The sequence below is a fragment of the Syngnathus typhle genome, linkage group LG2 (assembly GCF_033458585.1).
Source record: "Syngnathus typhle isolate RoL2023-S1 ecotype Sweden linkage group LG2, RoL_Styp_1.0, whole genome shotgun sequence".
Classification (NCBI taxonomy): domain Eukaryota; kingdom Metazoa; phylum Chordata; class Actinopteri; order Syngnathiformes; family Syngnathidae; genus Syngnathus; species Syngnathus typhle.
The window spans coordinates 5,583,843-5,611,517 of NC_083739.1; the positions used below are offsets into that span (position 1 = coordinate 5,583,843).

The window sequence follows — 27,675 nt, forward strand, 5'->3', positions numbered from 1 at the left end:
CTTTAAAAATATCTTCTAAATTTCAGCGACGGCTCTGTCACCGCAAACCGGATATCATACGGAGGCCGCCATTACAGATGCCCAGAACGGATGCGCAAGACACGTCAGCTATATAAAGAGCGAGAGTTCAGTTCTCTACCTAAATCCGTATTACAGGTAATATTTTATTTCACAACACTTTGCCTTGTTCCTTTCTTCTCTGCTGTTCACTTCAAACACGCTCCATGCGACCGCAATGCTCTCGTATCAGACGCGGTGGTGCGTTTACGGGCAGTCGGAGAAATCAACGCCAACAAAAAAAATGACATCCAGCCTAGTTAAGACCATACCAAAGACTAAAAATGGGACCCATTGCCTCCCTGCGTGTGTGACGATCATTGGGACTTAAAAAAAAAAAAAAAATTAAAAAAAAAAATTGTACATGGGTACAAGCTTTTTTTCAGCATCAGCATGCCATTTTTAGGGGTGCGTACTACACACGGGGGCGCACTATACACGGAAAAAAACGGCACACCTCCCTAAAGCTTAGGGTTAGGTTAAGAGCTAGGGTTAGGTTTAGAGCTAGTGTTAGGGTTAGAGCTGTGGCTAGGGTTAGGGTTAGAGCTAGTTCTAACCGTAGCTCTAACTCTTACCTTAACCCTAGCTCTAACGCTAACCCTAGCCCCAGCTCTAACCCAAACACTAGCTCTAAACCTAACCTTAGCTCTAAACCCAACCCTAAGCTTCAGGGAGGTGGATGGTTAAATGGGGAAATACACGATCAACTGTGTTGCAAATTTATTTTTTAGGCTGGACCCAGACTCAAACCCATGTCGCTGGAGTGAAAGCCCAGAACACAAACCACCACACTACGGAAGCCTCGATCACATGGGGATGGGTCAAATGTAGGGGTGTAAATGGCGGGTTGTTTCACGCTACGATATAATATCGATATAAAGAACTACGAGACGATATTTGCCGATATCTTAAAGCCTGCTGCGGTTCATTCACGATGTATCGCGATCTAGTGCTCTACGATCGATTAATCGATGCGTATCGATGTATCGTTACACCCCTAGTCAAATGCAGGGCATAATAATTTTTTTAGGCCCGACCAAAATTGAAACCCGTGTTGCTGGGGGTGAGATCCCAGAGGACCAACAACTCCACTAAGGAAGCCTGGCTCTCAATACCCGGAATGAATATGGTATGATGGAGTAACTCACAAGCGAATGGAAAGCTACGGACCGGTGACGTGTCAGAAATATTTAGGGTTAGGGTTATATGGTAGTATGGTAAGGTAATATGAATAAATGATACATTTATGATAAATATATAACTACGATTAAATAAAATGATTTTTTTTAGTAGGGTTTTTGGGAGTTTTTCGTAGCTCTTTTGGGGGGCTTAAGATCAGGGGATGCTTTGAGAATAATTGACAATGATATATATATATATATGTGTCTTTGGTGACATTAGGTACTGTAAATCCCTGCCGTTTACAAGCTTCTACTCAGCGAAAACATTTCTCTCGGTTCTTCCACGGCTTTTTGATTGGCTGTTTGATCTGTGACATCACACGGACACTGACTTTGCATGTCCCCGAAGTTGCAGCTGAGAGGTGAGCATCTGGATCATCTCATCGCACCGTGCCCTTGACGTGGCTTCTGTGCACGGCGCGATTCCGTCTCTGGCGCTCCGCCACAGATGAGTTGAGGCCCTGCGTGAGCGCCGGGAGGCCAACGGCGGTCCTGGGGGAGGACAAAAACACAATTCCTAACTAGAACGTAGACTGGAGGCAGATGGCAAGACCAAAACAGTCGCTGATTCTTTTTCAGGCTTCCACTTGACTAAAATAGTACCTGACTTGTCTACAAAAGTATTTAAGAGATATTTTTAAACACCAAAGTGTTTTTTTTTTCCACACTTGGATATGGAAAGGTGCATTGAAGTGTTTGACACCAAATATAGTCAAGTAGGGCTGCAATTAATGATCATTTTGATAATCAAGTAACGTCATCTATTTTGTTGATTCATCAAAGAATTGTATTTAAAAAGAAAACGTTTTAATTCCTATCCCTTCATTCAAATACACATGTAAGGACAAATAAAATGAGAATCACTTACGTTTTTTCTGTTTTCAGATCCAGTTTCGGAAATGTGTTGTCAGAGAATTTGCTGCAAACAAAACGCTTCGATTGGAAATTTACCATTTCCACGTCACGGCTAACACAGCGACGCTTTCTGATACCTTACCAAATATCATCCGCAAGGAAGGCTTTGGTCAGGTTGTAGTTTTCGGGGGTGATTCTCTTGTTGAGCCCAATATCTTTCAGCAACTCCTTGTAGCGCACAATCTGGAAGACGCACAAATGTTGCCGTGAGTTGAGACACACAATGCATGGCAAAGGCTTTGAAATGTGAGCCTCACTTGCTGGGACTGTAAACGGTTGGTGTTGTACAGCTGACGGATGATGAGCTCACATTCCCTCAGGGTGGACGCACGCGGTGGATTAGACAGACCGTTGTGGACTTGGAGAGGCTGCAGCGAGGCTGAATACCCGCGATTGGCTCTGTAGGGTCCGTGAACCTCGGCATAGTCTCCCATGTTTCTAATCAACAATAACAGTCTCATGTTAGTTCACTTCGATTTCACATAACAGGAAACTTGGGGACATATTCACCTTCGCATTTGAACGCCAGGTCCAACACCTACTTGGCTTTGCTTGGGTGCATCCATAATCATCTGGTACTTTAATTCTACAACATTCAAATAAAAAGAGATCAGGGTTCGGTTCAGAGAAATGAGAGACCTGTTTAGTGAAATGACCCCGGCGGTCAGATGTCCACCTCCAACAGAGAAAATCACTTACCTCATCAATACAATTCATGGCAAAAGAAAAGTAGTTCAAGGCAACCAAATAAAACGCTAAATTGCCCTCTGCTCAGACGCCTGTTACCAGGGTGACAGTCCACTGTTAGGGATGTCGGGCTGTGTTGTGTGACGTCATGAGGGGAGGCGCGGCGCGGCAGTTCAATAGAGAAAGTGACTGAAACAACAGCTGTCGTCTTGGGTCTGATTCATATCAATACATATATCACGCACAAACATCCACCTATTTTTATGCCGCGTTCTAGTGACGTCGGATTGACGAGGACGCCCCTTGTTTTTGTCAACAAAGAACTGACGTGCGGTTAAATTAAAGTTAGTTAAAGGCTGACACAAAGATCAGAGTACGCGGTCTTTTATACAGACAAACACGAAATAAACGCATCTGTGGCGATATGGTTGTTTTCGTCAACAAAGAATTGACGTGCGGTTAAATTAAAGTTAGTTAAAGGCTGACACAAAGATCAGAGTACGCGGTCTTTTATACAGACAAACACGAAATAAACGCATCTGTGGCGATATGGTTGTTTTCGTCAACAAAGAATTGACGTGCGGTTAACGACACAAAGTACAAGGTGTTCTATACAGACAGACACGAAAAAAAAAAAAAAAACGCATCCATGGCGTATGGTTCGTCAATTGTGGACATTTAGATTAATCGTTGTTCTTTCTGATTTTATTCAATCGATTTTGAGATTTAAACCCCTTAATTCCGATTTTTTTTGAGTCATTAAACGCCTCCTAACTATACACTAAATGAATATGACATAAGTCTGTAGTATTTTGAACCCAGGCAAAACAAAGTGACATCAATAAATGGATACTTAAAAATCACCACATCATCTCCATTCCTTTAACTTTATTCATGTTGCAACAGTAAGGGTTATATTACACACAGGGACATTGAGATAGTGTCTTGCCATATGTGACAATGTGAAAATGCCTTGCTGCAAGTTCAGCAGAAAGCCTTTTGGAAAAACAGACAATATTAAATGGTGTGGTACTGTTCCCCTCCGCACCCGCAGATCCATAAATACCATGACGGCAATAACTTCATTTACAATTCCTAGAAGTGATACTAAACACAAATAAATGACAACATTCGGGCATGGAGAAAGTCCTCCAGATGATCTGTGGATGCACAAAGTATCAAAAATGGAGACCAGTGTAGGCAACTCATTCACACTTCATTATCTCACATAAAAGAATAATAATTCGTGTCCAGCTTCCAAAAAAATAAAACATTTTTGTAATGCTTTCAATAACAAACTTAATAAATAACAAAAATATTAAGCACAATATATAAAGAGCTAGACAATTTGTGTCATGATTAATTCATTGCAGCTCAAGTGTATATCACCTGACCACTAGATGGCAGCATAATACAACAACGCAAACGCAAAGAAAACTAAATTGACTCAAGTCGTCATTTGCGTTCAATATTTACAGCGTTTTTAGATTTTTTTGTGGCTGGTAGAGGGGGATTTGTTTTGTTTGTTTGTTTGTTTGTTTGTTTAATTGAAAAATTGAATTGAGGTCATTTATATGCATTATATAAACCTGCATTTAATTGACACCCATTCCAACAAACATTTTTCAAACTGAGTATCCTCCCTCCAAAAACTTTTAAAACAGAAAAAAAATATGAACATTGGAAAAATCTGCAAAGGGTGTTCGGTTGCAACTATTGGGAGTACATTCTTTGGACAAAGTTTTCTATATGAGGCAACTCTTTGGACCCTGGTTAGTTTTCAGGTCAATAAAAGGGCATTCCCTAAATTTCACGATATAAAAAGTCATTTTTCCAAAATGATCAACTCCAAACCTGAAGACAGAGGTGGAATCCTTTCTCAGCGCAAATGTGCAGAGGGGAGCGCCCCCACAAGTCTGCGGTGTTGACATTTGCTCCGTGCTCTAGCAGGTCACCTACGATGAGGTGCTGATTGGCTGCCGCGGCCACCTGAAGCGGCGTCTGAAGGCACAAGCCAACAAAAAGGTGGCATGCATATTTCCACTCCTACCTGTTAATTTTTACTTAGACGGACAGCCACACATTTGTAAAATTGTGAAGAGACTTGATGGCGACCGAGAGGAGCTCCGCTACCTGCCCATTGTGCTCTTTCACCTCTAAAGCACCGTAGACGGCCATCTTGGAAGCAAGCATGTAGGCCAGAGCTCTTCTGCCTTGGGCCACAGCTATGTGAAGACATCTGCAACAGTGACAACATGTCCAAAGTGGTCTGGAATGCATCTTATCAAAGTGGCTGGAGAAAAATGAAGGTGTACTTACGTGTCACCGTCGGCATCTTGTTTGCTCAGCAACTCGGGAGCGACTCCTTCAAACTTGCGCGCTTCTTGTTGGATTTGCCACTGAAATAATGTGAGCTGATACTCCTGGGGAGGGGGTGGCTCAGGACCAGGCTGGTAGGCGCAAGGAGGGATCTTCGGTGGATTTACAGGGATTTCATCCAGCAAACGTTTCCTTTTCTGGAGGTCAGCCCTAGACATGACTTGGGGAGAATTTTCTACCTGTGTTTGGAGAAACTTTGCTTGAAGTCCCACAACTTTTACAAAAGTGACATTTAATACAGATGATTTTATTTATTTTTTTGCAGATTTTTTTCTTCTTTTTTTTGCAGATTTTTTTCTTCTTTTTTTTTTCTGCAGGCACATTTTTTAGCAGATTTTTTGGCAGGCAATTTTTAGTTGATTTTTTTTTCCAGTTTAATTTTTTTTTCATTGCGAATTTTTTTAGACTGACTTTTTTTGCACTAATTTCTTTTAGGTTAAATATTTTTACAGTTGACCATTTCAAGATGTTGACTTTTTTTTTTTTTACATTGAATTTTGATGCTGAAAAGTGACATTTAATACAGTATCCAGATGTTTCATTTTTTTTTTTTTTTGCGGATTTTTTTAGCAGATTTTTTGGCGGGCAATTTTTAGCAGATTTTTTTTTTCCAATTTAATTTTTTTTTCATTCTAAGTTTTTTTAGACTGACTTTTTTTGCACTAATTTCTTTTAGGTTAAATATTTTTACAGTTGACCATTTCAAGATGTTGACTTTTTTTTTTACATTGAATTTTGATGCTGAAAAGTGACATTTAATACAGTACCCAGATGTTTCAGATTTGTTTGTTTTTTGCAGATTTCTTTTAGCTGATTTTTTGGTGGGCAATTTTTAGCTGATTTTTTTTTCCAGTTGAATTTTTTTTTCCATCGTAAATTTTTTAGACTGACCTTTTTCATACTGATTTATTTTAGGTTACATATTTTTACAGTCGACTATTTCAAGATGTTGCCTTTTTTTTTTTTTTTAATCAACAGTAGGTCTTTGTCCTCGCTGGCTGCCAGGAGACTAGTTGTGCCCTTGAGATAAGACAGAAAAAGCTCATGAATTTCCCCGATTGCTCTCATGATGAAAACAGACGGACGGACACTCACCTGCAATGTAATTGGCTCCAATGAGCATCAGCATGCTGCCCATGATGTAGAAGCCCAGCGGGGCACTGCAGAAGATGCTGCATTCACCTGACCACCAGATAACAAGCGTTCGAGTCACGGTGAGGAGCCTCCCGATCGTGAAGCCCTACCATTTCCATTGGTGGGAAGCTCGGTGGTCTCCCAGTTCATTGACTTCTGAACGGCTTTCTTCCAGCGGGCATAGCGAAACTCGCTTTCTGCCGGACACGGACGTGGGAAAACGTCACGTCATGGACAGCGGGGTGGGCTTTTTGAAAACATACCTTCGGGGTTGATCTGAGGCTCAAACTTCTCCGACGTGACTTCGCTCAAGTCGTCCGGGTTCAAACTCCACACGCTCACGCCCTCCGCTGCGCCGGCCGCCATCGCTGCGCCCAGAGCGGTGGTCTCCGGCATGGATGGTTTCACTGAGGGAAAATTAAGAAAGGGGATTGTTTGGAAACTAAAGACAATTTTTCTTTTTTTAAATTCTGCTACAAAAAACATTCACACGGTTGGGGTCAAAGAGTGACGACGAGGATGTGGAGGGCGAAGGCGAGGCCTACCGACGGGGATGCAGAGTATGTCGGCCTGTAGCTGCATCAGCAACCTGTTGGACGTCATACCCCCGTCCACCTGCAGCTGGGTGAGTGGGATGCCGCTGTCCTGATTCATGGCGTCCAGAATCTGCAAAAAATAAATAAAAAATGGCCGCTCGACTTCAAAAAAGCAGGAGCAAAAGGGTTCCAGTGTGTGTGGGCACCTCTCGTGTCTGGAAGCAGACCGCTTCCAAGGTGGCGAAAGCGAGGTGACTCTTATTTGTAAACCGGGTTAAGCCGCAAATGACCCTGTGGCACGAAGAAAGTGTCCGTCACCAAAAAGTCTGGCTCAGCGTGTTCCAAACTGGGTCCTACCCTCTCGCACTGGGCTCCCAGTACGGCGCGTAAAGGCCCGAGAAAGCAGGAACGAAATAACAACCGTAGGATGTCCCAACCGATGCGGCCAGTTTCTCTGCGCACAAAAATATTACACGGGTTGTACGACAAACTCTCGATACACGATATCAAACGACATACCGAGCTCCTCGGACGACTCGATGATGCCGAGATTATCCTGCAGCCAACGGCTCCCGCGATGGCCACGGAACCCTGGCGGGAACGACACACGGTGTGGGACGAGGCTGCAAAACAGAACAATCGTCTTCCTGGTGCTGTACCTCTAAGGCGTAGCAGGCGGGTTTTGTCTCGACCCAGTTTGTAAGCCACGGTGGTGAGAAGCCCGTGCTCGGACATGACAGGCTGCAAAAAAAGACACAGCGGCTCAACATTGAAGGCAACACGACAAGCTCCAGACATTTGCGGCTCAGTGGCGACACCTTGGGGCCAGTGTTGCGTAGCAAAAAGCAGCCTGTTCCATACCTAGTAGAACACAAAACAAAAAAATGGAACCATGTTACTTGGGTAAAATATACCGTAGTTTTCGGACTATAAGTCGCGTTTTTTTTCATAGTTTGGGTGGGGGGGGGCGACTTATACTCAGGAGCAACTTATATACATATATATGTTGTTTTTTTTTACTTTTTTGGGCATTTTATGGCTGGTGCGATTTATACTCCGGTGCGACTTATAGTCCGAAAATTACGGTATATATATATTTTTAATCTTAGCTACATGGCGCGCGCACTTACGTGTTTTTGGCTTGCCCGTCCTGGAAGCACATCTGCCCAACCAGCGCTGCCGACTGATCGCCAAGACACTAACGAGGAAAAGCACAAGCGTCACATTTGCGGCCATTTGCACGGGCTGAAAAAAATGGAGAAATACTTACCCCTGAAATGGGAATGCCGGAAAGCGCTCCTGATTTCTGCCAAGCGATCACAGAACATTCATTGGGTGGACTGTCGTTTATTTCTTGTCACTAATTAATAATAATAATAGACGAAAGCACATTCACGGGTGACATTGAATGAAAGACCCAGGTAGATTCTATTGCGAAAATGCTCAAAACACAAAACTTTGGTGCTCATGTGAAACCACCTTGCCCAGATTATTTGACCACATTGAGGCAAATAACAGCTGCCATAAAGCAATATTAAACACCTTCATATCCCGATAAGGTGCCACTGGTGTCCTCATCGCAATTCTTTAGTTATACAACTTTTGAGTTTGGAAAAAAGACACCATTTTATAATTTGCCATCATTTGTGTGTAGTTGGATGTCAGCAAATTCCACTTGCGGTGCATTGATTCATTTCTTTCAAGTGAATGGGGTGTTTTACCGATATGCAATTCAAACAGTATTACATCGACTATATCGAATAAATATGAAGTTCAATGGAAAAGGGTTGTTCTTGGTGACGTCTCAAAGGCACCTTATGGTGATATTGATTTAAATAGCGCAGGTTGCATGAGCTCTCTGCTTTCCCCACAAATAATGTTCAATTTTAACAAGGAATATCTCGGAAAATGCCCAGCAAAACAAATTCTTGTCCAACAAATAAACAAAAATATCTTGTAAAAAAAAAAAAAAAACCCGCAGGGACAAGGATACATTTTTAAACAGAGCAGTGTTCAAGTGGACATGGATCAATGTCTTCACTCCTTTGTGAGGCGCGTTGAAGGAGTGAAGAGATTTATTCATGCAGAAGATGGCGAGCGTCAGGTCACATGAGAAGCAAAGCCAAACAGCCCATTTCCAAATGGCAGCGTAAGAATGTTTACATTCAATTAGAACGGCACATTTTGCCTTTGCATTCTTCAAACTTGTTCGGCAATACAAGTTGGAAATGAGCGTGCGGAACGGAAGCGGCCGGGTGACTAACTTTAGCCCGATGAGGGAAGTGGCGAGTTACAAAATGACTTACCCAGCTAGAACTTATTTTCTACCGGTGAGAGAGGGGAGACAATGGCACACAAAAATAATGCCGACAAGAGTTTCTCAGTCAACGTTCATGCACTCGCAACAGCTCTGGTTATTTCGGAAGCGGCCTGGCAATATTAAAAAGAAAAAAAAAATTGTGACGGTGGCTCACCATGAGGCCGTAGATTTCAGAGGAACTTCTCACTCGGGGCAGAATCTCCATTGGGATACCAAAATATCTGATTGGAATCAAGAAAAAGCACAAGTGAAGGGTCGCGGAGCTAATGTTGCACGTACACGGGTGACCACTAGGTGTCATACTTGCACAGCTCCGGGTCCCAGTCCATCGTGTGAATATTGAACAATGAACAACATGGTCCGGCTAGCATTGGTCACATCGGTGCAGTGGACCCCTCCGGATTTGCCTCCGGTTAAACCAGTGCTTCTCAATTATTTTCTGTTACGCCCCCCCCTAGCAAGAAGAAAACTATTTGCGCCCCCCCTTCCCCACCGTGACTATCCTAACTTGTCTTGTACGTCGTAAAATGTTGCACTGTCGCAAACGTCACAGAAGTAACAATGAGAGCGCCACTGCCCCCTGCTGTAGTAAACGCGCAATTACACTTTATTCTAGTACTGCCAAAAAAAAAGCCTGTTCCCCAGGGTCACACGCGCCCCCCCAGGAATAGCACCGCGCCCCCCAAGGTGATCGAGCAAGCCTTGTCTGATACGAGAGCATTGCGGTCGCATGGAGCGTGTCTGAAGTGAACAGCAGAGAAGAAAGGAACAAGGCAAAGTGTTGTGAAATTAAATGCACAGAACGGATGCGCAAGACACGTCAGCTATATAAAGAGCGAGAGTTGTTTTCTTCCCATTAGTTTCAATTCACAGTTTAATTAGCAGTTTCAATCAGCAAATAACAAAATGCGTATTACAGGTAATATTTTATTTCACAACACTTTGCCTTGTTCCTTTGGTCTCTGCTGTTCATCCTAAAACACAAAGGCGCTCGCTCTTTAAGCAATGCGACAGTGAGCGCCCGCCGAAGAGTGCGAGTACGAGTCGAAAAAATGGCGACGGGAGGGCAGGTCCCGCTCTCAAAGTGCACGTCACTGACGCCCGGAGGGGGAGGTGGGAGTCGCAGGGGGAGAAAGGGAGGAAGGAAAGAAGAGGGGGAGGGAAGGAAGGAAGGAAGGAAGGAAGGAAGGAAGGAAGGAAGGAAGGAAGGAAGGAAGGAAGGAAGGAAGGAAGGAAGGAAGGAAGGAAGGAAGGAATGAAGGAAGGAAGGAAGGAAGGAAGGAAGGAAGGAAGGAAGGAAGGAAGGAAGGAAGGAAGGAAGGAAGGAAGGAAGGAAGGAAGGAAAGAGAGAGGGAGGGAGAGTGGGCGGGTGACGAAGCTGGAATGGCCCCTACACCACCGGTGTGAGCTGTCAATCATATTGCCATGACACAGCAATGATATATTAAAAAAATAAAAATACAAAAAAAATATTAGGTTCATTTTGGTCTGCTGGAAAAATAAAAACGAGTTCCAATTCTATTGGAGGCAGTGTCTAGCTCAGGGGTGGGCAAACTACGGCCCGCGGGCCACATCCGGCCCACGGGACCGTTTAATCCGGCCCGCCAACCCTGAACAAATTGTATTAAACGTTTTTTTTTTTGGTCATTTTGCCTGCAATGACTGCGTTTTCCCAGTAGATGGCGAAGCGCTCGCCTGCGCATTTACTACCGGAAGCCGTGTCAGAAAGCTCGGTGCACACTCACAAGTGCGTGTACGTACTCCGTAGTACGGACTTGGCGCACTCTCGCTCTATTCGTATCAGTCCCGAATTTAGAGCGTGGGTTTTGACGACAGCATTCTTATAATTCGCGCGCTGAGCTTTCAGATGCAGTTTTGCGCTAAAGCCACCCACAAACCTTCCCCTGGAATCCTTCCATTAAAATGAGTGGGCCGAAAAAAAGAAGTGAGTGCCGAATGTTAAAAAAGAGTGGACAATTTGGCTCGACGTACGCGACGTGACGTTCAGCCACATCAACATCAACCCGTCACAGATCAAGGTAAACGGACCAACACCTCGGATCTCGCCTAAGAATTGCCACAACAAATTTTACTCCAGACTATGACGCACTAGCAAAAAAGGGAGACCAACAACACTGTTCCCACTGAAAATGAACGGGAGGCTCTCAAGTTTATTGTAAAAAAATGCATTTTGAATATGATTTGTACACATAGCAGGGATTGAAACTAGCGCCCCCCCAGGTATAGCACGGCGCCCCCCAAGGGGGGCGCCCCACTATTTGAGAAGCACTGCATTAATCTGACCTGCAGGCACTGAAGTGATGGAGATTGTTCTTCATAATAACAGTGTCGTATTTTATGAGAATCACTGATAGCAGTTTTTTAGTGAATTATTATTTTTTTAATGCTGTTAATAAATGCATTTGTTTTCAAAAAAATTGTTTGGAATATCCATGCTTTACTACCTACTAAAGGCCAAGATCTTTTATGCAATGACCTTTACAGGTAGCTTATATGACTTCACACAACGCCTACGTCCATCTGCTCCTTGTCCGGCCCTCCGGTCCAAATTTAGAACCCAGTTCGGCCCGCGAGTCAAAAGGTTTGCCCACCCCTGGTCTAGCTCAATTACATATTGTTGTCAAATCCTAACAAATCTGCAACTTAATATGCAGAAAGGTGGAATTTTTGCAGGAATGGTGTCAGGTTTATTTCAATGACTGAATAACTATTAAGAGAAGAGCAACAGCAAACAAACCACAAGTGAGACAGAATATTAAGCCTTTTCTCGCGAGGAGAACGATAGAGAGGAAACTCGGTTACAATCTCCATCAATTCTGAGTTCTCCCTCCACGTGCTCCTCTATTTAATGTTTTGGTTGCCCTGGTTACAGAGGCGTTGCTACACTAAAGGGAGGGGCGATTGTGTCTGTAGCAACGCTGATTAGCTAAGGAATGTAGTGTGGTGTGAATTAGCACTTCATTGTCGGCCCGTGACCCCTGCAGAGTTTGTCCATCTGTTCTTCTACGCCAAAGCGTCAGAAATGCAAACGATAGCGAGAAAAACGAGAACCGGTGTGTTGCGCAAACCGGCTGTGGTAAGACGACTTGAAGTAAGCTACATTCGATTATCAACAAATGAGATGAGATGACAGGACACTCCACTCGTGCAATCATTTACTATGTGAGTTTCACTCGAGACACATCTGGAAGCGGAGGAGACTTGCACGGTGTCATCTTTGTGACTGATTGACTAACTTCATCTTCATCCTCAGGGTCACTGCAGTCTTCATCATCATCATCATCATTGTCCATGTCCTTTTGACACTTTTTGCCTTTTTCTTTGCTACCGTTGTCCTCTTCTTTTTGGTCCAGATGAGAGTTGACTCTATAATAGTGGAGGAGAAAATATCATCAGCATCAGAGTCAGAGTCAGAGGTCAACTAGTAACTTGAGAGCATGAGCTCCCAAACTGTAGTAGGTTCCAACAGGGTGTAAATGTGTGTGTGAGATGACATAATTACACAGTTATGTTGTTTCCTATTTGGCCCAAACCAAATAGAAACGGTTCAAATTTCTGACTCAAAACCACAACTTTTATCTGCTATATTACGCCCTCTACTGTCAAAACAAAGTAACTTGTGTGAGGTAACTCAGCCACAGGATGGCAGTCTCCTCAAACATCCATCCATCCATCCATTTTCTGTACCGCTTAGTCCCCACTGGGGTCGCGGGCGTGCTGGAGCCTATCCCAGCCGTCATCGGGCAGTAGGCGGGGGACACCCTGAACCGGTTGCCAGCCAATCGCAGGGCACACAGAGACAAACAACCACTTGCACTCGCACTCACACCTAGGGACAATCTGGAGTGTTCAATCGGCCTACCAAGCATGTCTTTGGGATGTGGGAGGAAACCGGAGTGCCCGGAGAAAACCCACGCGGGCCCGGGGAGAACATGCAAACTCCACACAGGGAGGGCCGGAGGTGGAATCGAACCCGCACCCTCCTAACCGTGAGGCGGACGTGCTACCCAAGTGCGCCACCGAGCCGCCCCTCCTCAAACAATAAAATGCTAATCAAGAATAAATGATTAAATCCTTCTGTTGTAAGAAATGGTCTTAAAATGTTATATAGCACCACTGCAATTCTAGAGAGAAAATATTGATCAAACAAATACGATACGCATTGGTTAATACTTACGGGATGACAATGTCCTCTTCTTTCCCGCACTTGCAGCATATTTCCAGCTGAAGAGAGCAGGGCTTACAAATGACATGGTAAGCATCCTTCACAGTCTTCTGAGAACATTTGATGCTGAAATAGGAAAAGATCCATCTTTATTATTGTGATAGCAAAAATAATTAGCATCACAATAGGTTATGGGTCAGGGTCATTTTCAGGTTACAGACGAATACAATTATCACCATGCTTACTGTTTTATGTTTATACATTGACATACCATTTCCGAGGCTGTGTTAGAGATTTATATTTGTTGTACTTGACTTTCCACTCGAGAACTCCCTTGCAGTGTTGACATAGTCCATCGTGGATTTTGGAGTTCGCCTTCTGCGTTTAAAGAATGTTAAAGATTTGACACAAAGCGAATGCCAATTTTGAAAACACTAAACAAGCATTCGTGCATGCATTTGTATAGGTGTTTTTTTCGGGCGTCTGGCAAACAAGTCTTACCTTGACTTGCACACTCGCTCCGTATTTGTCATTCTTGAAGGCGACGGTGTTCTGGTACTTTTGGCCTCGCGAACGAGACGCGTTACCCCTCTGAGTACTCATAGTACAGTAGTAGTTAGTTAATTACGCATGGTACAGTTTAGTAGGGATGGGCGGATCGATACCAAAAGATCGATATATCGATCCAGGCTGCTCATTTTTGAGTATCGATCTTCCTAGCTAAAATATCGATACTTACAATTATTTAATAATATTTTTCCTCATTTTTTTTCTGCTCCAATTTGACGACTTGCACTCATGCTAGCCCTACTTTTCCTTCCGCCTGCTGCACCGGCGTGTCCTGCTCTGCTTCCGCCCCCTTTTCTCACAAGCCAAGCCCTCCTCCTCCGCCCCCCGTTCCAATCCAAACAAACACAAACAAGCATGGCCACGGTGGCGGCCCAGTCCGAACGCAAAAGAAGTCTGGTTTGGGGATATTATATTTTACTTAATAACAACGAGGCAAAATGTGAAATATGTCAAATATATAAAGTTTTCCCCTTTTCAATTTGTGGTCGAACGCCATACGTTTTATTTGTAACTCCACTTCCTATAAACAACACTAAAGTATTACAATATTAAATGTAAGTATCCAGTGGCTTTACAAATTGATAGTTTTGCTGCTCATGACGATTAAGCCCTGCATCTCTGTTGGTACCATGTCTCTTTTTAGATTATACTAAAAGACAAAACTTTTTCCCAATAACAGAGAGAGAGAAAAAAGTAAAGAATAGCTCCTTTTTATTAAAGTTATGTGGTGTGCAAGGACTGGAGTCGGAGGCGGAGTGGTAAATGACGGTGCCAACGGCAGTTGTTTTAATGACATTTATAATTATCTTCTCGCAACCACGGGCCGACTCTTTTTCCCTCGAGATCCTAACGCACACTCCTCAAACAGGAAACTCCCACACGTGTAAAACATCCCACCGGAACTCGGCAACGTGAACTTAGGTTCCGGGTGAATTATGTCAACCCACTACAGTTATACTATTAATATGCATCTTCCACTAATGCACTAATGTCTAAAAAGGTTAATAATTCATGTACATGACGTAATACTTTTTTCTACAAAATTCAATAGATGACTCTCCAAGAGCAAGAATGCCACTGCATTTAAATTGTTTTTTTGGCGGGAAATTACACTTCCGGTATCGATATCGGATCGAATATCGGGTATTTTGGGTAGGAAATACTTGGTATCGGATCGACTCCAAAATCATTGGTATCGCCCATCCCTACTGCTTGCAGGCTCCTCCCGCGGTTATTTGTACTCGTCCGTTAGTGAAATGAGTCCGTGTGGAAACGGCGGAAATTCTGTACATTACAAGACTTAAAGATTCGTTCATTGTGTTATAGATGTTATTTTGTTAATATGTAAGACACACGTGTTTGTGCAGATGATCACGTTCCTCTTTAACCACAAAAGAATAAATGTAATTGAAATGGCATCATGGCTGGACCACCAAGCCACCGTAGATTATTTGGAAAGATGTTAGACACATGAAAAATGAAATACTTAGTTGTGACTTGAGACAAAATACTGGTCGTACACTAATTTAACTGATAACAGTTTTTTATCAATACCACATAATGACAGTGTGAAGGGACATGTACTATATAATGTTCAGCGACTATAAGTCTACTATAAGTGTACAATGTTTACACCGAGCAATATTTCGCCACTTATTTCACACAGCGTAGTTAGCGAAACACTAAGGAGGGACATGCTAAAATGACAAATTATGACCAAGGACAAAAATAATGTAACTGGTGTGTGTACAAAGGTTTTGCCACTTCTTACAAGACCTTCAAGTGACTAAGTGCACCAACAAACAAGCTGGTTTCACATTTCAGAAGCCCATTCAGAGACCCAGTCTATTAAGGAAGCTCTACCTTTCATTGCTCAATAGTAATAAACTAAATTGAGTGATACTTTTTAATATAATCCATTAACTTTTACATATGTTCAACAGTGATTGCGATGTTCACCATGTCACCACAGTGCGTCGTCCGCATGAGAAACGTTTCTCATTTCTTTGCACGCATTTCTAGAATCCTGTATTGTATATACACAGTAAGAGAGTGTCTTGTTTGTCAATCTCAAGAATTAACACGTAGTCTGCTGGAAGGAAGCAGGGCTGAGCAGCTCAGTTTTGATCCTCCAACTCTGTCACCTGGGAAGAAAGACACAAAAAAGACATTGTTAGGTTGGATTGCTTTGATTGGTACATTGGATTCATCCTGAAGCTGGCCTCGCCTCACCACTTTGAGATCTGCCCGACTGACCGATTCCAAGTACCTGTAGTCATCGGGCGACATGGGCAGCAATTTCTCTTGCAGTCGGGCCGGATGTCTGCGGGGTGGAGACACGAGTCAGAGTCGAGTCAAGAGCTCAGTCATGCGACACACTCATCATTTGAAAAAACTCACTTACACTTGTGAGACAGATATGAGCTCAGTCTTCATGTAGCCGCTCTTTTCTGTGTTGTCCACATCCATGGGCTCTGGAGCTGGAGGCCGGTCGGACCCAAATTGCGTACATTTAATAGTGTCCCCATTGAATGGGGGAAAAGAAAAGAAGGCAGGTCTTACACTCAGAGTTTTTGGTGTAGTACTTCTTAAAGGCCACGTCTTTGGGGATGTTGGGGTAGAGGAAGCGCAGCGGGTTGTCGGGGATGTCGTCGGTCGCCATCACCTTGTAAGTCCGGATGATGTCGGCCAGCGAAACGGCAGTCAGCTCTTTCTTTGTGTACGGCTCCACCGAGTGGAAGATGGGATTGCCTGAAAGGCAAAGTCATGCCGGAATCATCTGAACACACCCGAGTGAAGCGTGAGAAGAGGAGCTTACTGTGTATGTCATGTTCGACCCATGTGAAGGTAATGGCGCCTTCTTTGCTGCTCTCGCTGAACCTGAGCAAGAAGGTCCCCGGGCACTTGTCGCTCAGCAGGGCCTTCTCGCGCTCCTTGCTTATGAAGCCCAGGATGAATCTGCACAGACCCCCGCCCCCTCCCCATATTTCAACTTTGATCAAGAGAAGAGCGTGTGCAAGGCCGCTCGAGATTCCACACAGGAACAACTCACCCGTCGTTCCAGAGGAAAAGCAAGTGTCGCTTAATCAAATCCAGGATGCCTTCGATCCACAACCAGAAGGAAAAGCCTTTCTCGTTGGCATTTTGAGGCTACACGAAAGCAATGTTTGTCTTAGTGGACGCAAGCTCGTCACCTCACGGCACCGCGAGCCAACGAGCGAAACCTCAGTCGGAAAGGAGGATTTGCATTTTGCCCATAGACGTGGCTCTGTGATTACTTCCGTGTCTCACCTTGCAGAACTTGTTCCAAGGAACTAGACCGTCTGGGTTCCTCTGTGCTTTGGGACCTGCAGAGAGTTGAAGATGTCAAGAAGAGGCTCGTTTCCATGCTTTGGTGTGTGGGTGCAAGTTGCGGCGGTGGATCTGACCCAGCAGCTTGTCAGCCAGCATGTTGAGCTGCTCCTGGTTCAGGCCTCGCTTGGTGACAGAGGAGAACTGCCAGCCCAGAACTTCGGACAACTCGGACCATTTGGCTGCCGGGGGAGACAGGAAGAACTGCAGGTTCTGGCAGGGGAGACCAAAAGGGACTTTCTTTGACTGTTCACACAGTGACGGCTTTGGGGTGAAATTTCAGCATGAACCTCAAGTCCAGAATAACATTTGAAGTGTGGCTGCTCGCACAAGCTTCCATCTATGTGGCCAACCTCGAGTGTGGAGATGTGCTTACCTTGGGTTCACTGGTGAGCATGTTGTACCACAGGATGGAGGCCCAGCCGCTGGGGAGCTGGCACACGTTGGAGATCACCACCACAGGCAGCGACAGCGCCTGAGACGCAGACAAGGGGCAAATCGTTTGTTTCTTTTGGGCGGCGAGAGCGGTCCTCTACCACAATGCGCACCTCCAGCTTGATCCTGGTTCCGGATTGACTGAGCTGCAGCTCCGACTCAAAGCTCAGCGAGTGAAGCTCCTTTGTGACGATCAATGGAGCCTAGACTCACCGACACGCCCGTGTCAAGAGTATTCCGCAGACTGACCCGAGTGGTAAAGACCACAGTCAACAATCCTTACCTCACTGGTTCGGTTTCCTGCAACTTTCTGTTCTTTTAATTGCTGTGGGGGAAGAGGGACAGTTTGAGTGGACATCCTGCAAATAGTCCAAACAAACAGAAACTGACGCCGACATTCAATCGGTCGTGTTGTTCCTTGTCAAAATGATGGGAAAAAGGAACTGGGAATATGAATTTCACCAGATTTAGTGTCTATTACCCCAGCCGGTGAAATCAAACAATACTTGCCAGATGTCTGAACTCTGCTGCCAGGCTGCCATTGGACTCCTCCATGTTTATGACTTTAGTGTTTGTTCCCAAGATGTTGAACCTGCGGAACCTAAAAGACAACACACATGGATCGCTCGCTGCCGCTCCGCACGAAAGGATGTAGGCGACTTGACTTGACGGCTGCGTTTCAAACACACTGACCCTTTCTTGTCTGTCACATCCCTAAAAAGATCAAGACGGCACATGATTGACAAGTTCAACAACAACAACGTATTGGCGTGGGAGCGTGAGATCGTACTTGTCGAAGACTGCCTTGACTTTGAGCTGGTAGTTAAACTCGGGCAACTTTACCAGGAACCTGAAGACACGTCGCAGAGTGAGAGAAAATGGAATATAGCATAAACGCAGAACTTGCCGAATGTTTTTTTTTTTTTTTTTTTCTTACCGTAGTTTGACCGTAAACTGAATGGCGGTTTTCAGCACCAGCGGCCTCTGAGGGTAGGTGGGCATGCAGGGCTGCCGCTCCACAACCAAAGCGCTGCTCACAGAAAAGAACCGCACGACGCGTCAGCGCAACGCATGGACAACTGACTGGCCGCCTGGGAGTGGATGGCAGACATTACTTGGAGAAGAGGTTCTTCAGCAGCTCCAGGCCTCGGGCCTCCAGTAAGTCTTTCTTCAGGGTGATTGGGTCGTTTTCGTACGTGAACTTCTGCTCCAGCTCTTGCAGCTTCTTGAGATGCTGGCAAAACTGTTGGAGGGTCTCTGCTGCCGTAGTGAACCTGCAGGGGGACCACGAGTTGGCGGTGAGAAAATCTCTCGGGTCGTGGTCCGAGTGTACATGGGCGGCGGAGGCGCTCACCAGTTCTGCAGCTGATCCAGGCAGGCGTTGGGCGGGCCGCCGATGCAGGCAATCTGCTGCCGGCGCTTCCACTCGGGCAGCTCCTCGGAGATCAGGTCCGACACCAGCGCGTGAGTCACATTCAGGAGCTCCGTCAGCTGGACCATCACGTCCTGAGAACATAAAGGTTGCCGTGACTTAGTCGGCCCGTCATCTTCTCCTAGTAGAAAAACAGCCCGCTTGGACCAAAATCTTTTGTATTTCAGTAATTATTTTTTGCCGACAAGCCTTTGCCGGCATAAATCCAAGGATGAACCAACCTGTCGTTTTGTTTTCAGATCCAAGCACATTTTCATGATGATCATCTTCTCCTTCTCCACTTCCTTGGGCATCATGTCATGAAGTTCGTTCTCTGCGCAAACGCACAAGCTTTTAAGACACCTCCAATGGCGCCACACGTACGCACGCTGGCATCTTAGCCTCGTTGGCGGGTCTCACCTCGGTTCCTCAGAGTGTTGAACTTGAAGTCGTATTCATCCTGCTGATCTTCCAGGTTTTTGATGGTTTGATCTGCCAACTGAGACACCAATTTGAGAAGAATATTGGCAACATCCCCAAAGTGGAACCTGAAGTATCAAGTGTGGTAAATGTGTCACCTGAGCTCTTTCCTTCATCTCCTTCATTTTGCCATCCAGCTTCTGCTTCTCCACCACCATGCCTGACACCATCCCTTCACCCTCCTGCCATTTTCACACTTGTCAATCCAAAGCCATCCGTTCAGTGGCTTTGTTCCAAGTATAAGTGTAGTTTTACCATGGTGCTCTTTGCGCATGCCAGGATCGCACGCTCATCTTTGAGGTTCTTTGAAATGACCACGGCCATGTGCACCGGGTCGTCCTGGAATTTATCCTGGAAACAAAGCAGATCAGAGCCGAACAGATTAGCTTCATTCTCATCGCGTTATATACAAGGTCATTTCAAGTGCCGGCCGGGCCTTTTGTGAAAGATAGAGGCTGAAAATGCTAAACGAAACAAAAATGATCTCACTAGTAGTATAGTACGAGGAAAACATTTGAATACTGAAAACAAAAATAAACTTGAGAAACAAAACAACATTTATCATTTGCGTTTGCCTTTATTTTGTGCATATTCATGTTGTGTGGGTGGAGGCGACCTGCAGATTGCGCTTGATCTTGCGGCAAGTGTGTTGCTGCAGGAAGTTGTTCTCCAGAGAAAAGCGGCTGTGTTGGTCGTCAAGCTGGGCCAGGAGCTCATGAAAGCGGACGATGGCTAATGATTCTTGATCCATCACCAAGTCCCTAAAGATGTACACCAGATGCATTGATCACAACACTAAATATTAGACTCTAATATTTGTTCCAGGAAAATGTATTTATTGCTTCGTTCCTCTGAGGTGCAGCTGTGTGTCCGGCATATGGGAAGGGCAGATTTTATTTTTTCAATCCGATTCCAGCCTCTATTTATTGCCAGCGTGTCATGCAACTTTGACTATATGAGCAACGTCAGTTAAGATTTGATGCTGGCAGTTCGGCCTCCATGGATTGACCTATTTGCAGGTTGTAGAAAATATTTATTCCTATTTTGGTTGGGCAATGCTGATTTTTGACACTCATTGTTGTCCATTTATTTAGATGATAAATTATATTGTGGACATGGACGCAGTCACAACTGTTGTGTTCACAAGTTGTAACACAACAACACTGATGATATTTGTAAACCTGTCTATGGCGTTTTGCTTTTGTTTGTCAGCATTAACCGCTTGATGATTTCCGCTGTGCTTTGCGGTCAACTATGCGCAGAATGTACACGGTCTGAAGACCCTCACCAGTCGATGCTCTCGATCCACTTGCTCAGGTACGCTCTGATGTCCATGGGGAACGAGTCATCGTACAGCAGATCCACCTGCTCCAGGTACTTGGAGTCCAGCATCTGAAGCTGGTTCCACTGAGCCATCTCCAACACAATGGGTAAATTCAATCAAAGCATGAAGGCGTGTGTGTTTGTGCGCATGTGTGTGTGTGTGTGCGTGTTTGTGTGTATGTTTGTATGTGTGTGTGTGTGTTTGTATATAGTGTATGTGTATATATATAAAATCAACTGAAGTACAGTATGTGTACTAGTTACTTCATTTTGGGTGACAACCGTCAATTTGTCCTTATAGTAACTATTTAAATAACTACATTACGTGCAGTTGCTTGCTAGGTTTACAACAAAATACGTTTGTTTTATTAGGAGGCTCACTTGTATTACTTGACTAAGCACGCAAATGTACAACATTCCAAATAAGGAGGATAACAAATATTGAAACTTACCGTCTATAATTAGGTAGAACTAAGACTCAACAGAATGGGAAAAAGTAAACAGGAGATTATTCTCTTCTGCTTCCTCCTCTGGCTTCTTGTTTTTTGTTCTGACAGCGATTTTTGTCAGTTTGCCTATGTCACTGAATGTAACCAATCACCGTCAAGATTGCATGCCGATAGTACGCCCATCTCTTAGAACAGCCAATCAAATTGTTGAAGAGCGGCTGTTCAGACCTGCCGGATTCACCCCTTAACCTAAGACTACCGAGTTGAGCTATTGTGTCTCAAATGGATTGGTACGGCACAAGACCAAACGTAAAAATGTGAATATTTTTTCCGTGTATTTTTTAGTGTTGTAATTATACTTAAAATGTATATTTATTTTTATTTAAAATGAAATAAAGACTCGTTGACAGGGGGAGTACCAATTATTGGAACGGCCAGGGTGACGACCACGTGTTTTCAGGGAAACCGAAAGAAACTGCAAAACGAAACCTACAATGTACGCTTGTTTCGTTGACTTGTGGGAGTTAGGGGCGCTATATATCTAAATTATAGTTTCTATGAATGCAATATTATCTCACAGCAGACAAACAGAAATTTGAGGAATGCAATGTGTTGCAGCGTTCTGTCGCTGGAATAGACGCAATAACGTTCACACAAAGTGTTATACGATAACACAATTCCCAATTAAAAGTTCCTTTCTGGTGTAGGTTTCCAAACGACTTAAGATTTTTTTTTGCTTAAAGTAAATAAAATGCTTATAAAGAGGTTTTGTTTTATCTTGAATTATGGTCTTGCTTCTTAAGTCAGAATTCTGAGGAAAAAGAAAGTCAGAAACTTGGCACCCCGCCTCCCTTTTTCTTCTTCTTCACTGGCCCTAATCCTCTTCCGTACGGTTCAGAAGATAAATTAGTTAATTAAATAATTTACTGGTGTTACAGATTGTAATGTTTTTTAAAGTTGTTAAAAGGAGTCATAATACTGAAAAGTCCCCATTAGACAAGGCCTACGTTGATGGTGCTTCAGTTGCGTGCAGTGACAACTTGGACATACTGTGTTGCTACAGCTCAACATCACAGGATGTGAACTCAAGTTCAGGGCAATAATTAAGAGAAATGTCATTTGTTGTTCCAGCTGAGCATTTAGGTCACAAATCCCCGTGAAGTACAACAACAGCCAGGACATCTGCTCTCAGCATCAAATCAAGACAAAACCTCCTGTGGAGATGAATTTATTTTTATTCTTATTTCTTTTCTCTCAGTTTAGTTCCTGCAGGCCTGGAATTTCACAGACTGTGTAAAAACGTCAGTTTTTGCATTTTCCAAACCTAACAACGACCAATTGGAATTGAATTGGATAAGAATGGTGCAATACCAATCACCGTTCTCCAGACCTTTTTCGTGTTTGGATGAATATGAAAACTATTGCTCGCTCAAGTATATCTATAAAGTGATTACAAAATATACACAGCCTCCCTAAGTTTCTTAATAAATTAATGGCGTTTGATTCTTAGCATTTGTTTTGCTAGCAAGGAGGAAAGAGCACTGGGTTCATTGTTGATCAAATAAAGGCACATGCTTGACATCCTGCAGGCTTTTTTTTGGGGGGGCCAAAACAAACCAGACAGAAAGCAGCAGGGCGGCCCACACATCTCGCATCGTTGTATCAAACCAAATACAGTGTTGCCTTGACTTATGAGTTTACATTGTTTGGTGACCATGCTCCTAGCTAATCATTGTTTCCTATTGTTCCAGTTCCCTCAAATAACACATTTTTGTGATTCGCCAACAGTTTTTTTTAAATGCCGCTAAAAAAAAGGATTATGTCCGTGTATGTTCTTCTGTGGGGTTTTAGCTTGTATTTTTTTTAATCTTTTTATTCTATTTATTCTATTTATTTTCTATTTCATGCACTGATTGGCACTTTTTAAATTTCGTTGTACATGTGTGACAATGACAATAAAGATCTATACTATTCTATTCTATTTTAATTATGTAAAAAATTGTGTCGGCTATATAAAGACATAAACCGTTTTTATTAAAGATAGCGTTTGCTGTGGTACAACAATAACAACAACGCTTTATGTCTTAACATGTGGACGGCCGCATACGACTGCAAGCGAAGTTACACAAGTGACAGCTCTAATCAGGTCAAGTAAGTTGATAAGCTCGCTGATATGAGTTCATTGTTTGTTTTTAAACCCCCCCTCCTCCAAAAAAAATACACCAGACACTTAAGTTTTGGCCACATGCCATCATCAACAAGTCAGGCATTGATGAGCTGCCATTTACATACGTCAGTGAACTGAAGTGAGGTTACGTTCAATTCTTGCTAGCAACTCCAGCTTGAAGTGTATTTACTGTACGCCAAAAGTCACAGTGTGCCTGATTGAAGCTTACGTGGATTTGGCTTGATCACCATGAAAGCATGTCAGTCAGAATTTTACTCTTTCTTGGATCACTAGTTTGTTTTTACAAAATCGTGGCTAGCTCCTGAGCTGTTAGAGCTAGCAGGTTAGCAACACAATGCAGATGGAGGGCAGATCCGAGTGTACCCTTTTTCAATTTTACTCGGTCAGATCTAGTTTCACAAAGCAAAGAAATTATGAAGCAGTGTCCCCCCCCCCCCTAACTAAAAAGAAAAATCCTCATTAAGTCAAGGTAGCGCTGTCCAATCATCCAGCACAGTACTCTGCTGACGTTACAAATCGCTGAAGGTGCTTGAAATCCATCAGTGCATCAGGAGCAACCGCAGTGGTCCACCACCATGGACGGGATCTTTCCGTAGATGATCTGCTCCTTGCGGTTGAAGTAGAGCATGTTAATGGGCGACATCTTTGTGGGTGTGCAGCAGGGTCCCGCCGTGCCGCGTGGGTTGGCCTTGTTGACCAAGTGCGCGTGCGGGTACTGCTGCAGGTGCAAGAACTCGCACTCTCCCGAGCAGTAGTTAGCTCGATAGCGCTTGGGTGCGATGATCCAGTCCCAGCCGAACTCCTCAAAGTCCACAGTGAGCGGGTAACGGCAGCAGCGCGTCTCCGCTGACTCTTCGTCGCAGTTTAGACCCGAGTCACGACGGGATCGCTTTGGACTGTCCAGGATTTTGACTTCAATGAAAGGTTGCTGGAAAGGAAATCGGTTATGACATGTTAAACATGAATGGAACGTCGATGTTTTTTTTCGTTTGCATATCAGCAACAACAAAAATGCAGAAAAACCTCAGAAACCCAAAACGCTCAATTTTGGGGGGTACTTATCGACATGCATGTTTTTCATGTCATTTTAAATGGCGATATTTGAAGATGGAATCCGGGCATGACAATGTCATCAGTTTATTGACCGAAGTAATAATGATCATTTTATTCAAACAGCCTGGATACTGCAAATATCTGCATTGGAGAAACTGATCATTCTCTTAATTTTCCCAGAGCTTTATTTTCTATTGCTCCTATTGCCAATTGACTTTGGGACTCATCACGAGTTAGTCACAATTTGTACTCTTCAGCTAACCCAAGAGTCGTGTTTTTAAAATGCAGACGGAAGATCTACCCAATTCGAACCTGGCGTTCCTGACTATGAAGTCCATATGCTAATCACGTTACATCACTCTGCCTGCCGATATGGATTCTTCTCGTATTGTTTAGCGGGCCGATTGGGATCCCTGAAACGGTTTTACACGGTGCCCTCACCAGGCCTTCCTCTCCAGGCTCTGCTGACGTGACTGCCAGGTCTTCTCCTTGAGGGTCGAAAGCATTGATGTCGATAGCGTAGTTGCTATCTGGCTGACGCAGCCACGCCTGCAGCAGAGACTTGATGTCCATGCTCTGCCAAGAACCGGCGCCGGCATCGGTGTCCACCTTTAAAGAGCGCACTCTGACCCGGGTGTTGTTTCCCTCCCTGTCGGGTTTCAGTCGTGAGATCTGCAGGAAGACGGTTGTGACCATATGGACTGGCCGCAGATGAACCCACAGCTGAGCGCTCAGAATGTTCTCTGTGTGGATCTTTGGACTGAGGCTGAACAGGCAATAGGACAGCCTTCCCGTTGCGATGGAGTCTGCTGGAGAACATTCACAGCAAGTGTTTAACTAAATATCAACAATTTCCACGTTCCTGTTATAGGTCAAATTATAACAGCCATTCCCCAAATTTTGTTTCTTATTATTTTAAGCCATGTCAATCGTGTGGCCAGTTTGAACAGTAACACTGCCCTTACTGTAAATCCGACTCTAGACTACCCCTCTAATTTGCAAGTGAATTTTTGATCCATGTGCCTTTGTAAATTTTCAAATTGCGCCACTAAATTTCTGGTTAAGAGCCATTGTGCTTCAAGGAGAAAAAAAAAGAGTTAACTTGGATTTGTGTCAATACAGGCAGATTAATTTAAAAATGCTACTTGATTAAAGCATCCAAAACAATTTGATTGTAATATCTCTTGAAGATTAAATACCAATGCACGTCAAAGTAAAATACAACTAATCTACATTTGAACTGCAGTGTGTAAGGAAATTAAAAACTGTAGATGACAGCATTTAATCATTCAGTTAAAACGTACTGTGCCTAAATAAATATTTTAATGTGATCGATTGTATTTTATGTTGTAAATTGATTTGATCTCGTTTTAATTCGGTGATGTATTCTTTCGCGTACCACTAGAGGGAGCTGACGTCTGATTGCTCACCATTTACAGAGCATTTATAGGCAACCAATTACTTTCACGTTAGTTATTCTAAGTTACTCTAAGGACTCTGTTACTCTAAGGACAATGAAGTCTTGAGTGAACCTAACATGCCCGAAAATTCAAATACACCACCAAATACAAGTTGCACTCACAGATGGTCTTATTGCTTTGTAAAGTGAGACTTCCTCAATTTCTGCCCCCAATTTATAGTTTAGGAAATGAATGTGCTGGGTTAGTTACACTTGGTTGCCATGGTGATGATGGTCTCCGTGGTAGCGTGCTCCTCATCTTCCACCCGCGGGTCGTACTGATCCAGGAGCTGCGTAAGAGGCGGCGCTTTGGGCAGCAGCTGGCGGATCATATCCCGGCTAATGTTGGGTGCCTGCTCCAGCCGTAGGATGCTGAGGATCTGCGACTTGATGCTGTACAGCCTCATCTGCTTGCTGTGCTCGCGGAATTCGCAGGCCGAGCACGCTTCTATGCCTTCCGGCATCAGCTCGGAGGTCCGGTTCAACTCCTTGGAGGAGCCCGCAGATAGAATGGCAGCAGCCACACTGAGCAAGAGGAGCATCTTGGACACAAGTGCTTGGTGGGTTGACACTATATAATGAAATGTTGTCTCTGCCCTCAGCACTCTATGATTGGCTATTTGATCTCAAAGCAGATTTAAAGAGGTAGGACTGCCCCCCCCCCCCCCTTGTTAAATACCGTATGATGCCTGAGATAGTTTTATAGAAATAGTTTCATACTTTTTTTTGTATTTTCAACTGCAGCTGAAAAGTGTTTAGTTACTAGGGAGATAAACGAAAAGTTAGGAAAAGCTCAGTAGAATTTTAAGGGTTGATCTGGGGCGCTTTAAGTGGTGGCAGGTGTCTACTGATCTACATTGAACTTGCGTTTGAATGTCATTGGTTAATTCTCAGCACAGTCACATCATCACTTCTAACTTTGCGTGCACAGACTTCATCTCATTTGTTTGCTTTGACTTGCCCTCTAAATAAGAAATCATAGCTTTATTATAATTATAGATCGTGGGGAATGTGAAATGATATATTTTGGTCTCCATTATTAAATGTCACTGAAACCTGGCATTTGAACATTTCTACATCGATTGTCATAAATGTCCCAGGGACTTCCATTGCAACGTGAACACAAAACTTTTGGGCTCGGAAACTTTGTTATTGACAGTGGAGCGTGAACCACTAGAGGGCGCCACTAAGCTATGGAACAGGTTTGTTTGAACAGCTCCCTGTGGTCCAGCGTTTCCCAACCTTTATTGAACCAGTGTTCATGTACGAGTTAGGGTTAGGTTTGGGTTAGCTATTTGGTTGACAGGCGAACATCGGGACTGGGATGTTTTATTTTGCTGTAACTAATTAATAGCATGTATGTGTAATAAACAAGTACAGTTATAAAATCCTTGAAACAGCACAAGTCTAATGCTTAAATGGGACATAACTTCAAAAAAAGTGTTGTAAAATACAAAACAATATTAATTCTAGCCACCAGGGGGCAGAAACAGAGGAAGCTGCGTCCACGACACGCTACAGACATAACAGAAGAAGAACACTTGAAGCTGTTTCACGTGAC

The 27,675-nt window shown here is 43.9% G+C and overlaps 3 protein-coding genes, 3 long non-coding RNA genes and 1 pseudogene across 9 annotated transcripts; 1 reads left to right on the top strand and 6 right to left on the bottom strand.

The window, feature by feature from the left end:
* Positions 1-626: 626 nt before the first annotated feature.
* LOC133150054 (uncharacterized) lies at positions 627-2,375 on the bottom strand. Its single transcript, XR_009713723.1, has 3 exons — positions 2,236-2,375; positions 2,107-2,157; positions 627-1,730 (listed from the first exon to the last, which is right to left on the bottom strand). It is a non-coding gene; the product is annotated as an uncharacterized LOC133150054 (long non-coding RNA).
* Positions 2,376-2,421: 46 nt separating this feature from the next.
* On the bottom strand, positions 2,422-3,054 carry LOC133150058 (uncharacterized). The gene is made up of 3 exons (XR_009713727.1): positions 2,853-3,054; positions 2,664-2,739; positions 2,422-2,591 (listed from the first exon to the last, which is right to left on the bottom strand). It is a non-coding gene; the product is annotated as an uncharacterized LOC133150058 (long non-coding RNA).
* A 1,421-nt stretch (positions 3,055-4,475) lies between these two features.
* Positions 4,476-5,377, bottom strand: LOC133150050 (NF-kappa-B inhibitor zeta-like). Of its 2 annotated transcripts, none has more exons than XM_061272342.1 (3): positions 5,160-5,377; positions 4,995-5,079; positions 4,476-4,841 (listed from the first exon to the last, which is right to left on the bottom strand). In XM_061272342.1, exons 1-3 carry the CDS (start codon positions 5,375-5,377, stop codon positions 4,683-4,685), a joined length of 462 nt encoding a protein of 153 aa, XP_061128326.1. In that variant the 3' UTR covers positions 4,476-4,682. The 2 variants fall into 2 exon arrangements, with proteins under 2 accessions (XP_061128326.1, XP_061128325.1); XM_061272341.1 differs by having other exon boundaries at positions 4,478-4,841; positions 4,974-5,079.
* Positions 5,378-5,445: 68 nt separating this feature from the next.
* LOC133150038 (glycerol kinase-like) lies at positions 5,446-14,237 on the bottom strand (annotated as a pseudogene).
* LOC133150059 (uncharacterized) lies at positions 11,945-13,320 on the top strand. Its single transcript, XR_009713728.1, has 2 exons — positions 11,945-12,392; positions 12,484-13,320. It is a non-coding gene; the product is annotated as an uncharacterized LOC133150059 (long non-coding RNA).
* Positions 14,238-15,490: 1,253 nt separating the features above from the next.
* Positions 15,491-21,573, bottom strand: stat1a (signal transducer and activator of transcription 1a). 2 transcript variants are annotated; one of them, XM_061272309.1, is made up of 24 exons: positions 21,418-21,573; positions 20,931-21,058; positions 20,259-20,403; positions 19,898-19,993; positions 19,741-19,824; positions 19,583-19,661; positions 19,405-19,496; positions 19,106-19,257; positions 18,867-19,025; positions 18,689-18,781; positions 18,542-18,601; positions 18,445-18,465; positions 18,262-18,352; positions 18,035-18,076; positions 17,865-17,954; positions 17,693-17,791; positions 17,394-17,529; positions 17,257-17,312; positions 17,018-17,115; positions 16,784-16,923; positions 16,528-16,716; positions 16,370-16,445; positions 16,235-16,288; positions 15,491-16,109 (listed from the first exon to the last, which is right to left on the bottom strand). In XM_061272309.1, the coding sequence occupies exons 2-24, from the start codon at positions 21,056-21,058 to the stop codon at positions 16,106-16,108; spliced, it is 2,184 nt and encodes a 727-aa protein (XP_061128293.1). In that variant the 5' UTR covers positions 21,418-21,573; the 3' UTR covers positions 15,491-16,105. The 2 variants fall into 2 exon arrangements, with proteins under 2 accessions (XP_061128293.1, XP_061128292.1); XM_061272308.1 differs by having other exon boundaries at positions 16,198-16,288.
* A 1,099-nt stretch (positions 21,574-22,672) lies between these two features.
* Positions 22,673-27,653, bottom strand: LOC133150042 (growth/differentiation factor 8-like). 2 transcript variants are annotated; one of them, XM_061272328.1, is made up of 3 exons: positions 26,326-27,653; positions 25,097-25,461; positions 22,673-24,530 (listed from the first exon to the last, which is right to left on the bottom strand). In XM_061272328.1, exons 1-3 carry the CDS (start codon positions 26,654-26,656, stop codon positions 24,150-24,152), a joined length of 1,077 nt encoding a protein of 358 aa, XP_061128312.1. In that variant the 5' UTR covers positions 26,657-27,653; the 3' UTR covers positions 22,673-24,149. The 2 variants fall into 2 exon arrangements, with proteins under 2 accessions (XP_061128312.1, XP_061128311.1); XM_061272327.1 differs by having other exon boundaries at positions 25,097-25,464.
* Positions 27,654-27,675: the final 22 nt, after the last annotated feature.

Bases quoted from the DNA above. Each gene is read 5' to 3' on its own strand.
- LOC133150050 (XM_061272341.1), bottom strand. From the start codon at position 5,377: ATGTCTAGGGCTGACCTCCAGAAAAGGAAACGTTTGCTGGATGAAATC. The intron at 5,080-5,159 runs GTAAGTACACCT...TCACTGTTGCAG, and splicing joins CAAGATGCCGACGGTGACAC to ATGTCTTCACATAGCTGTGG. The intron at 4,842-4,973 runs GTAGCGGAGCTC...TTGTGCCTTCAG, and splicing joins TGAAAGAGCACAATGGGCAG to ACGCCGCTTCAGGTGGCCGC.
- stat1a (XM_061272308.1), bottom strand. From the start codon at position 21,058: ATGGCTCAGTGGAACCAGCTTCAGATGCTGGACTCCAAGTACCTGGAG. The intron at 19,026-19,105 runs GTGAGCGCCTCC...GTCCCCCTGCAG, and splicing joins CTGGATCAGCTGCAGAACTG to GTTCACTACGGCAGCAGAGA. The intron at 17,116-17,256 runs GTGAGACACGGA...GCTTTCGTGTAG, and splicing joins CTTGGAACAAGTTCTGCAAG to CCTCAAAATGCCAACGAGAA.
- LOC133150042 (XM_061272327.1), bottom strand. From the start codon at position 26,656: ATGCTCCTCTTGCTCAGTGTGGCTGCTGCCATTCTATCTGCGGGCTCC. The intron at 25,465-26,325 runs GTAACTAACCCA...AATGTTCTCCAG, and splicing joins CATCACCATGGCAACCAAGT to CAGACTCCATCGCAACGGGA. The intron at 24,531-25,096 runs GTGAGGGCACCG...TTTCCTTTCCAG, and splicing joins AGCCTGGAGAGGAAGGCCTG to CAACCTTTCATTGAAGTCAA.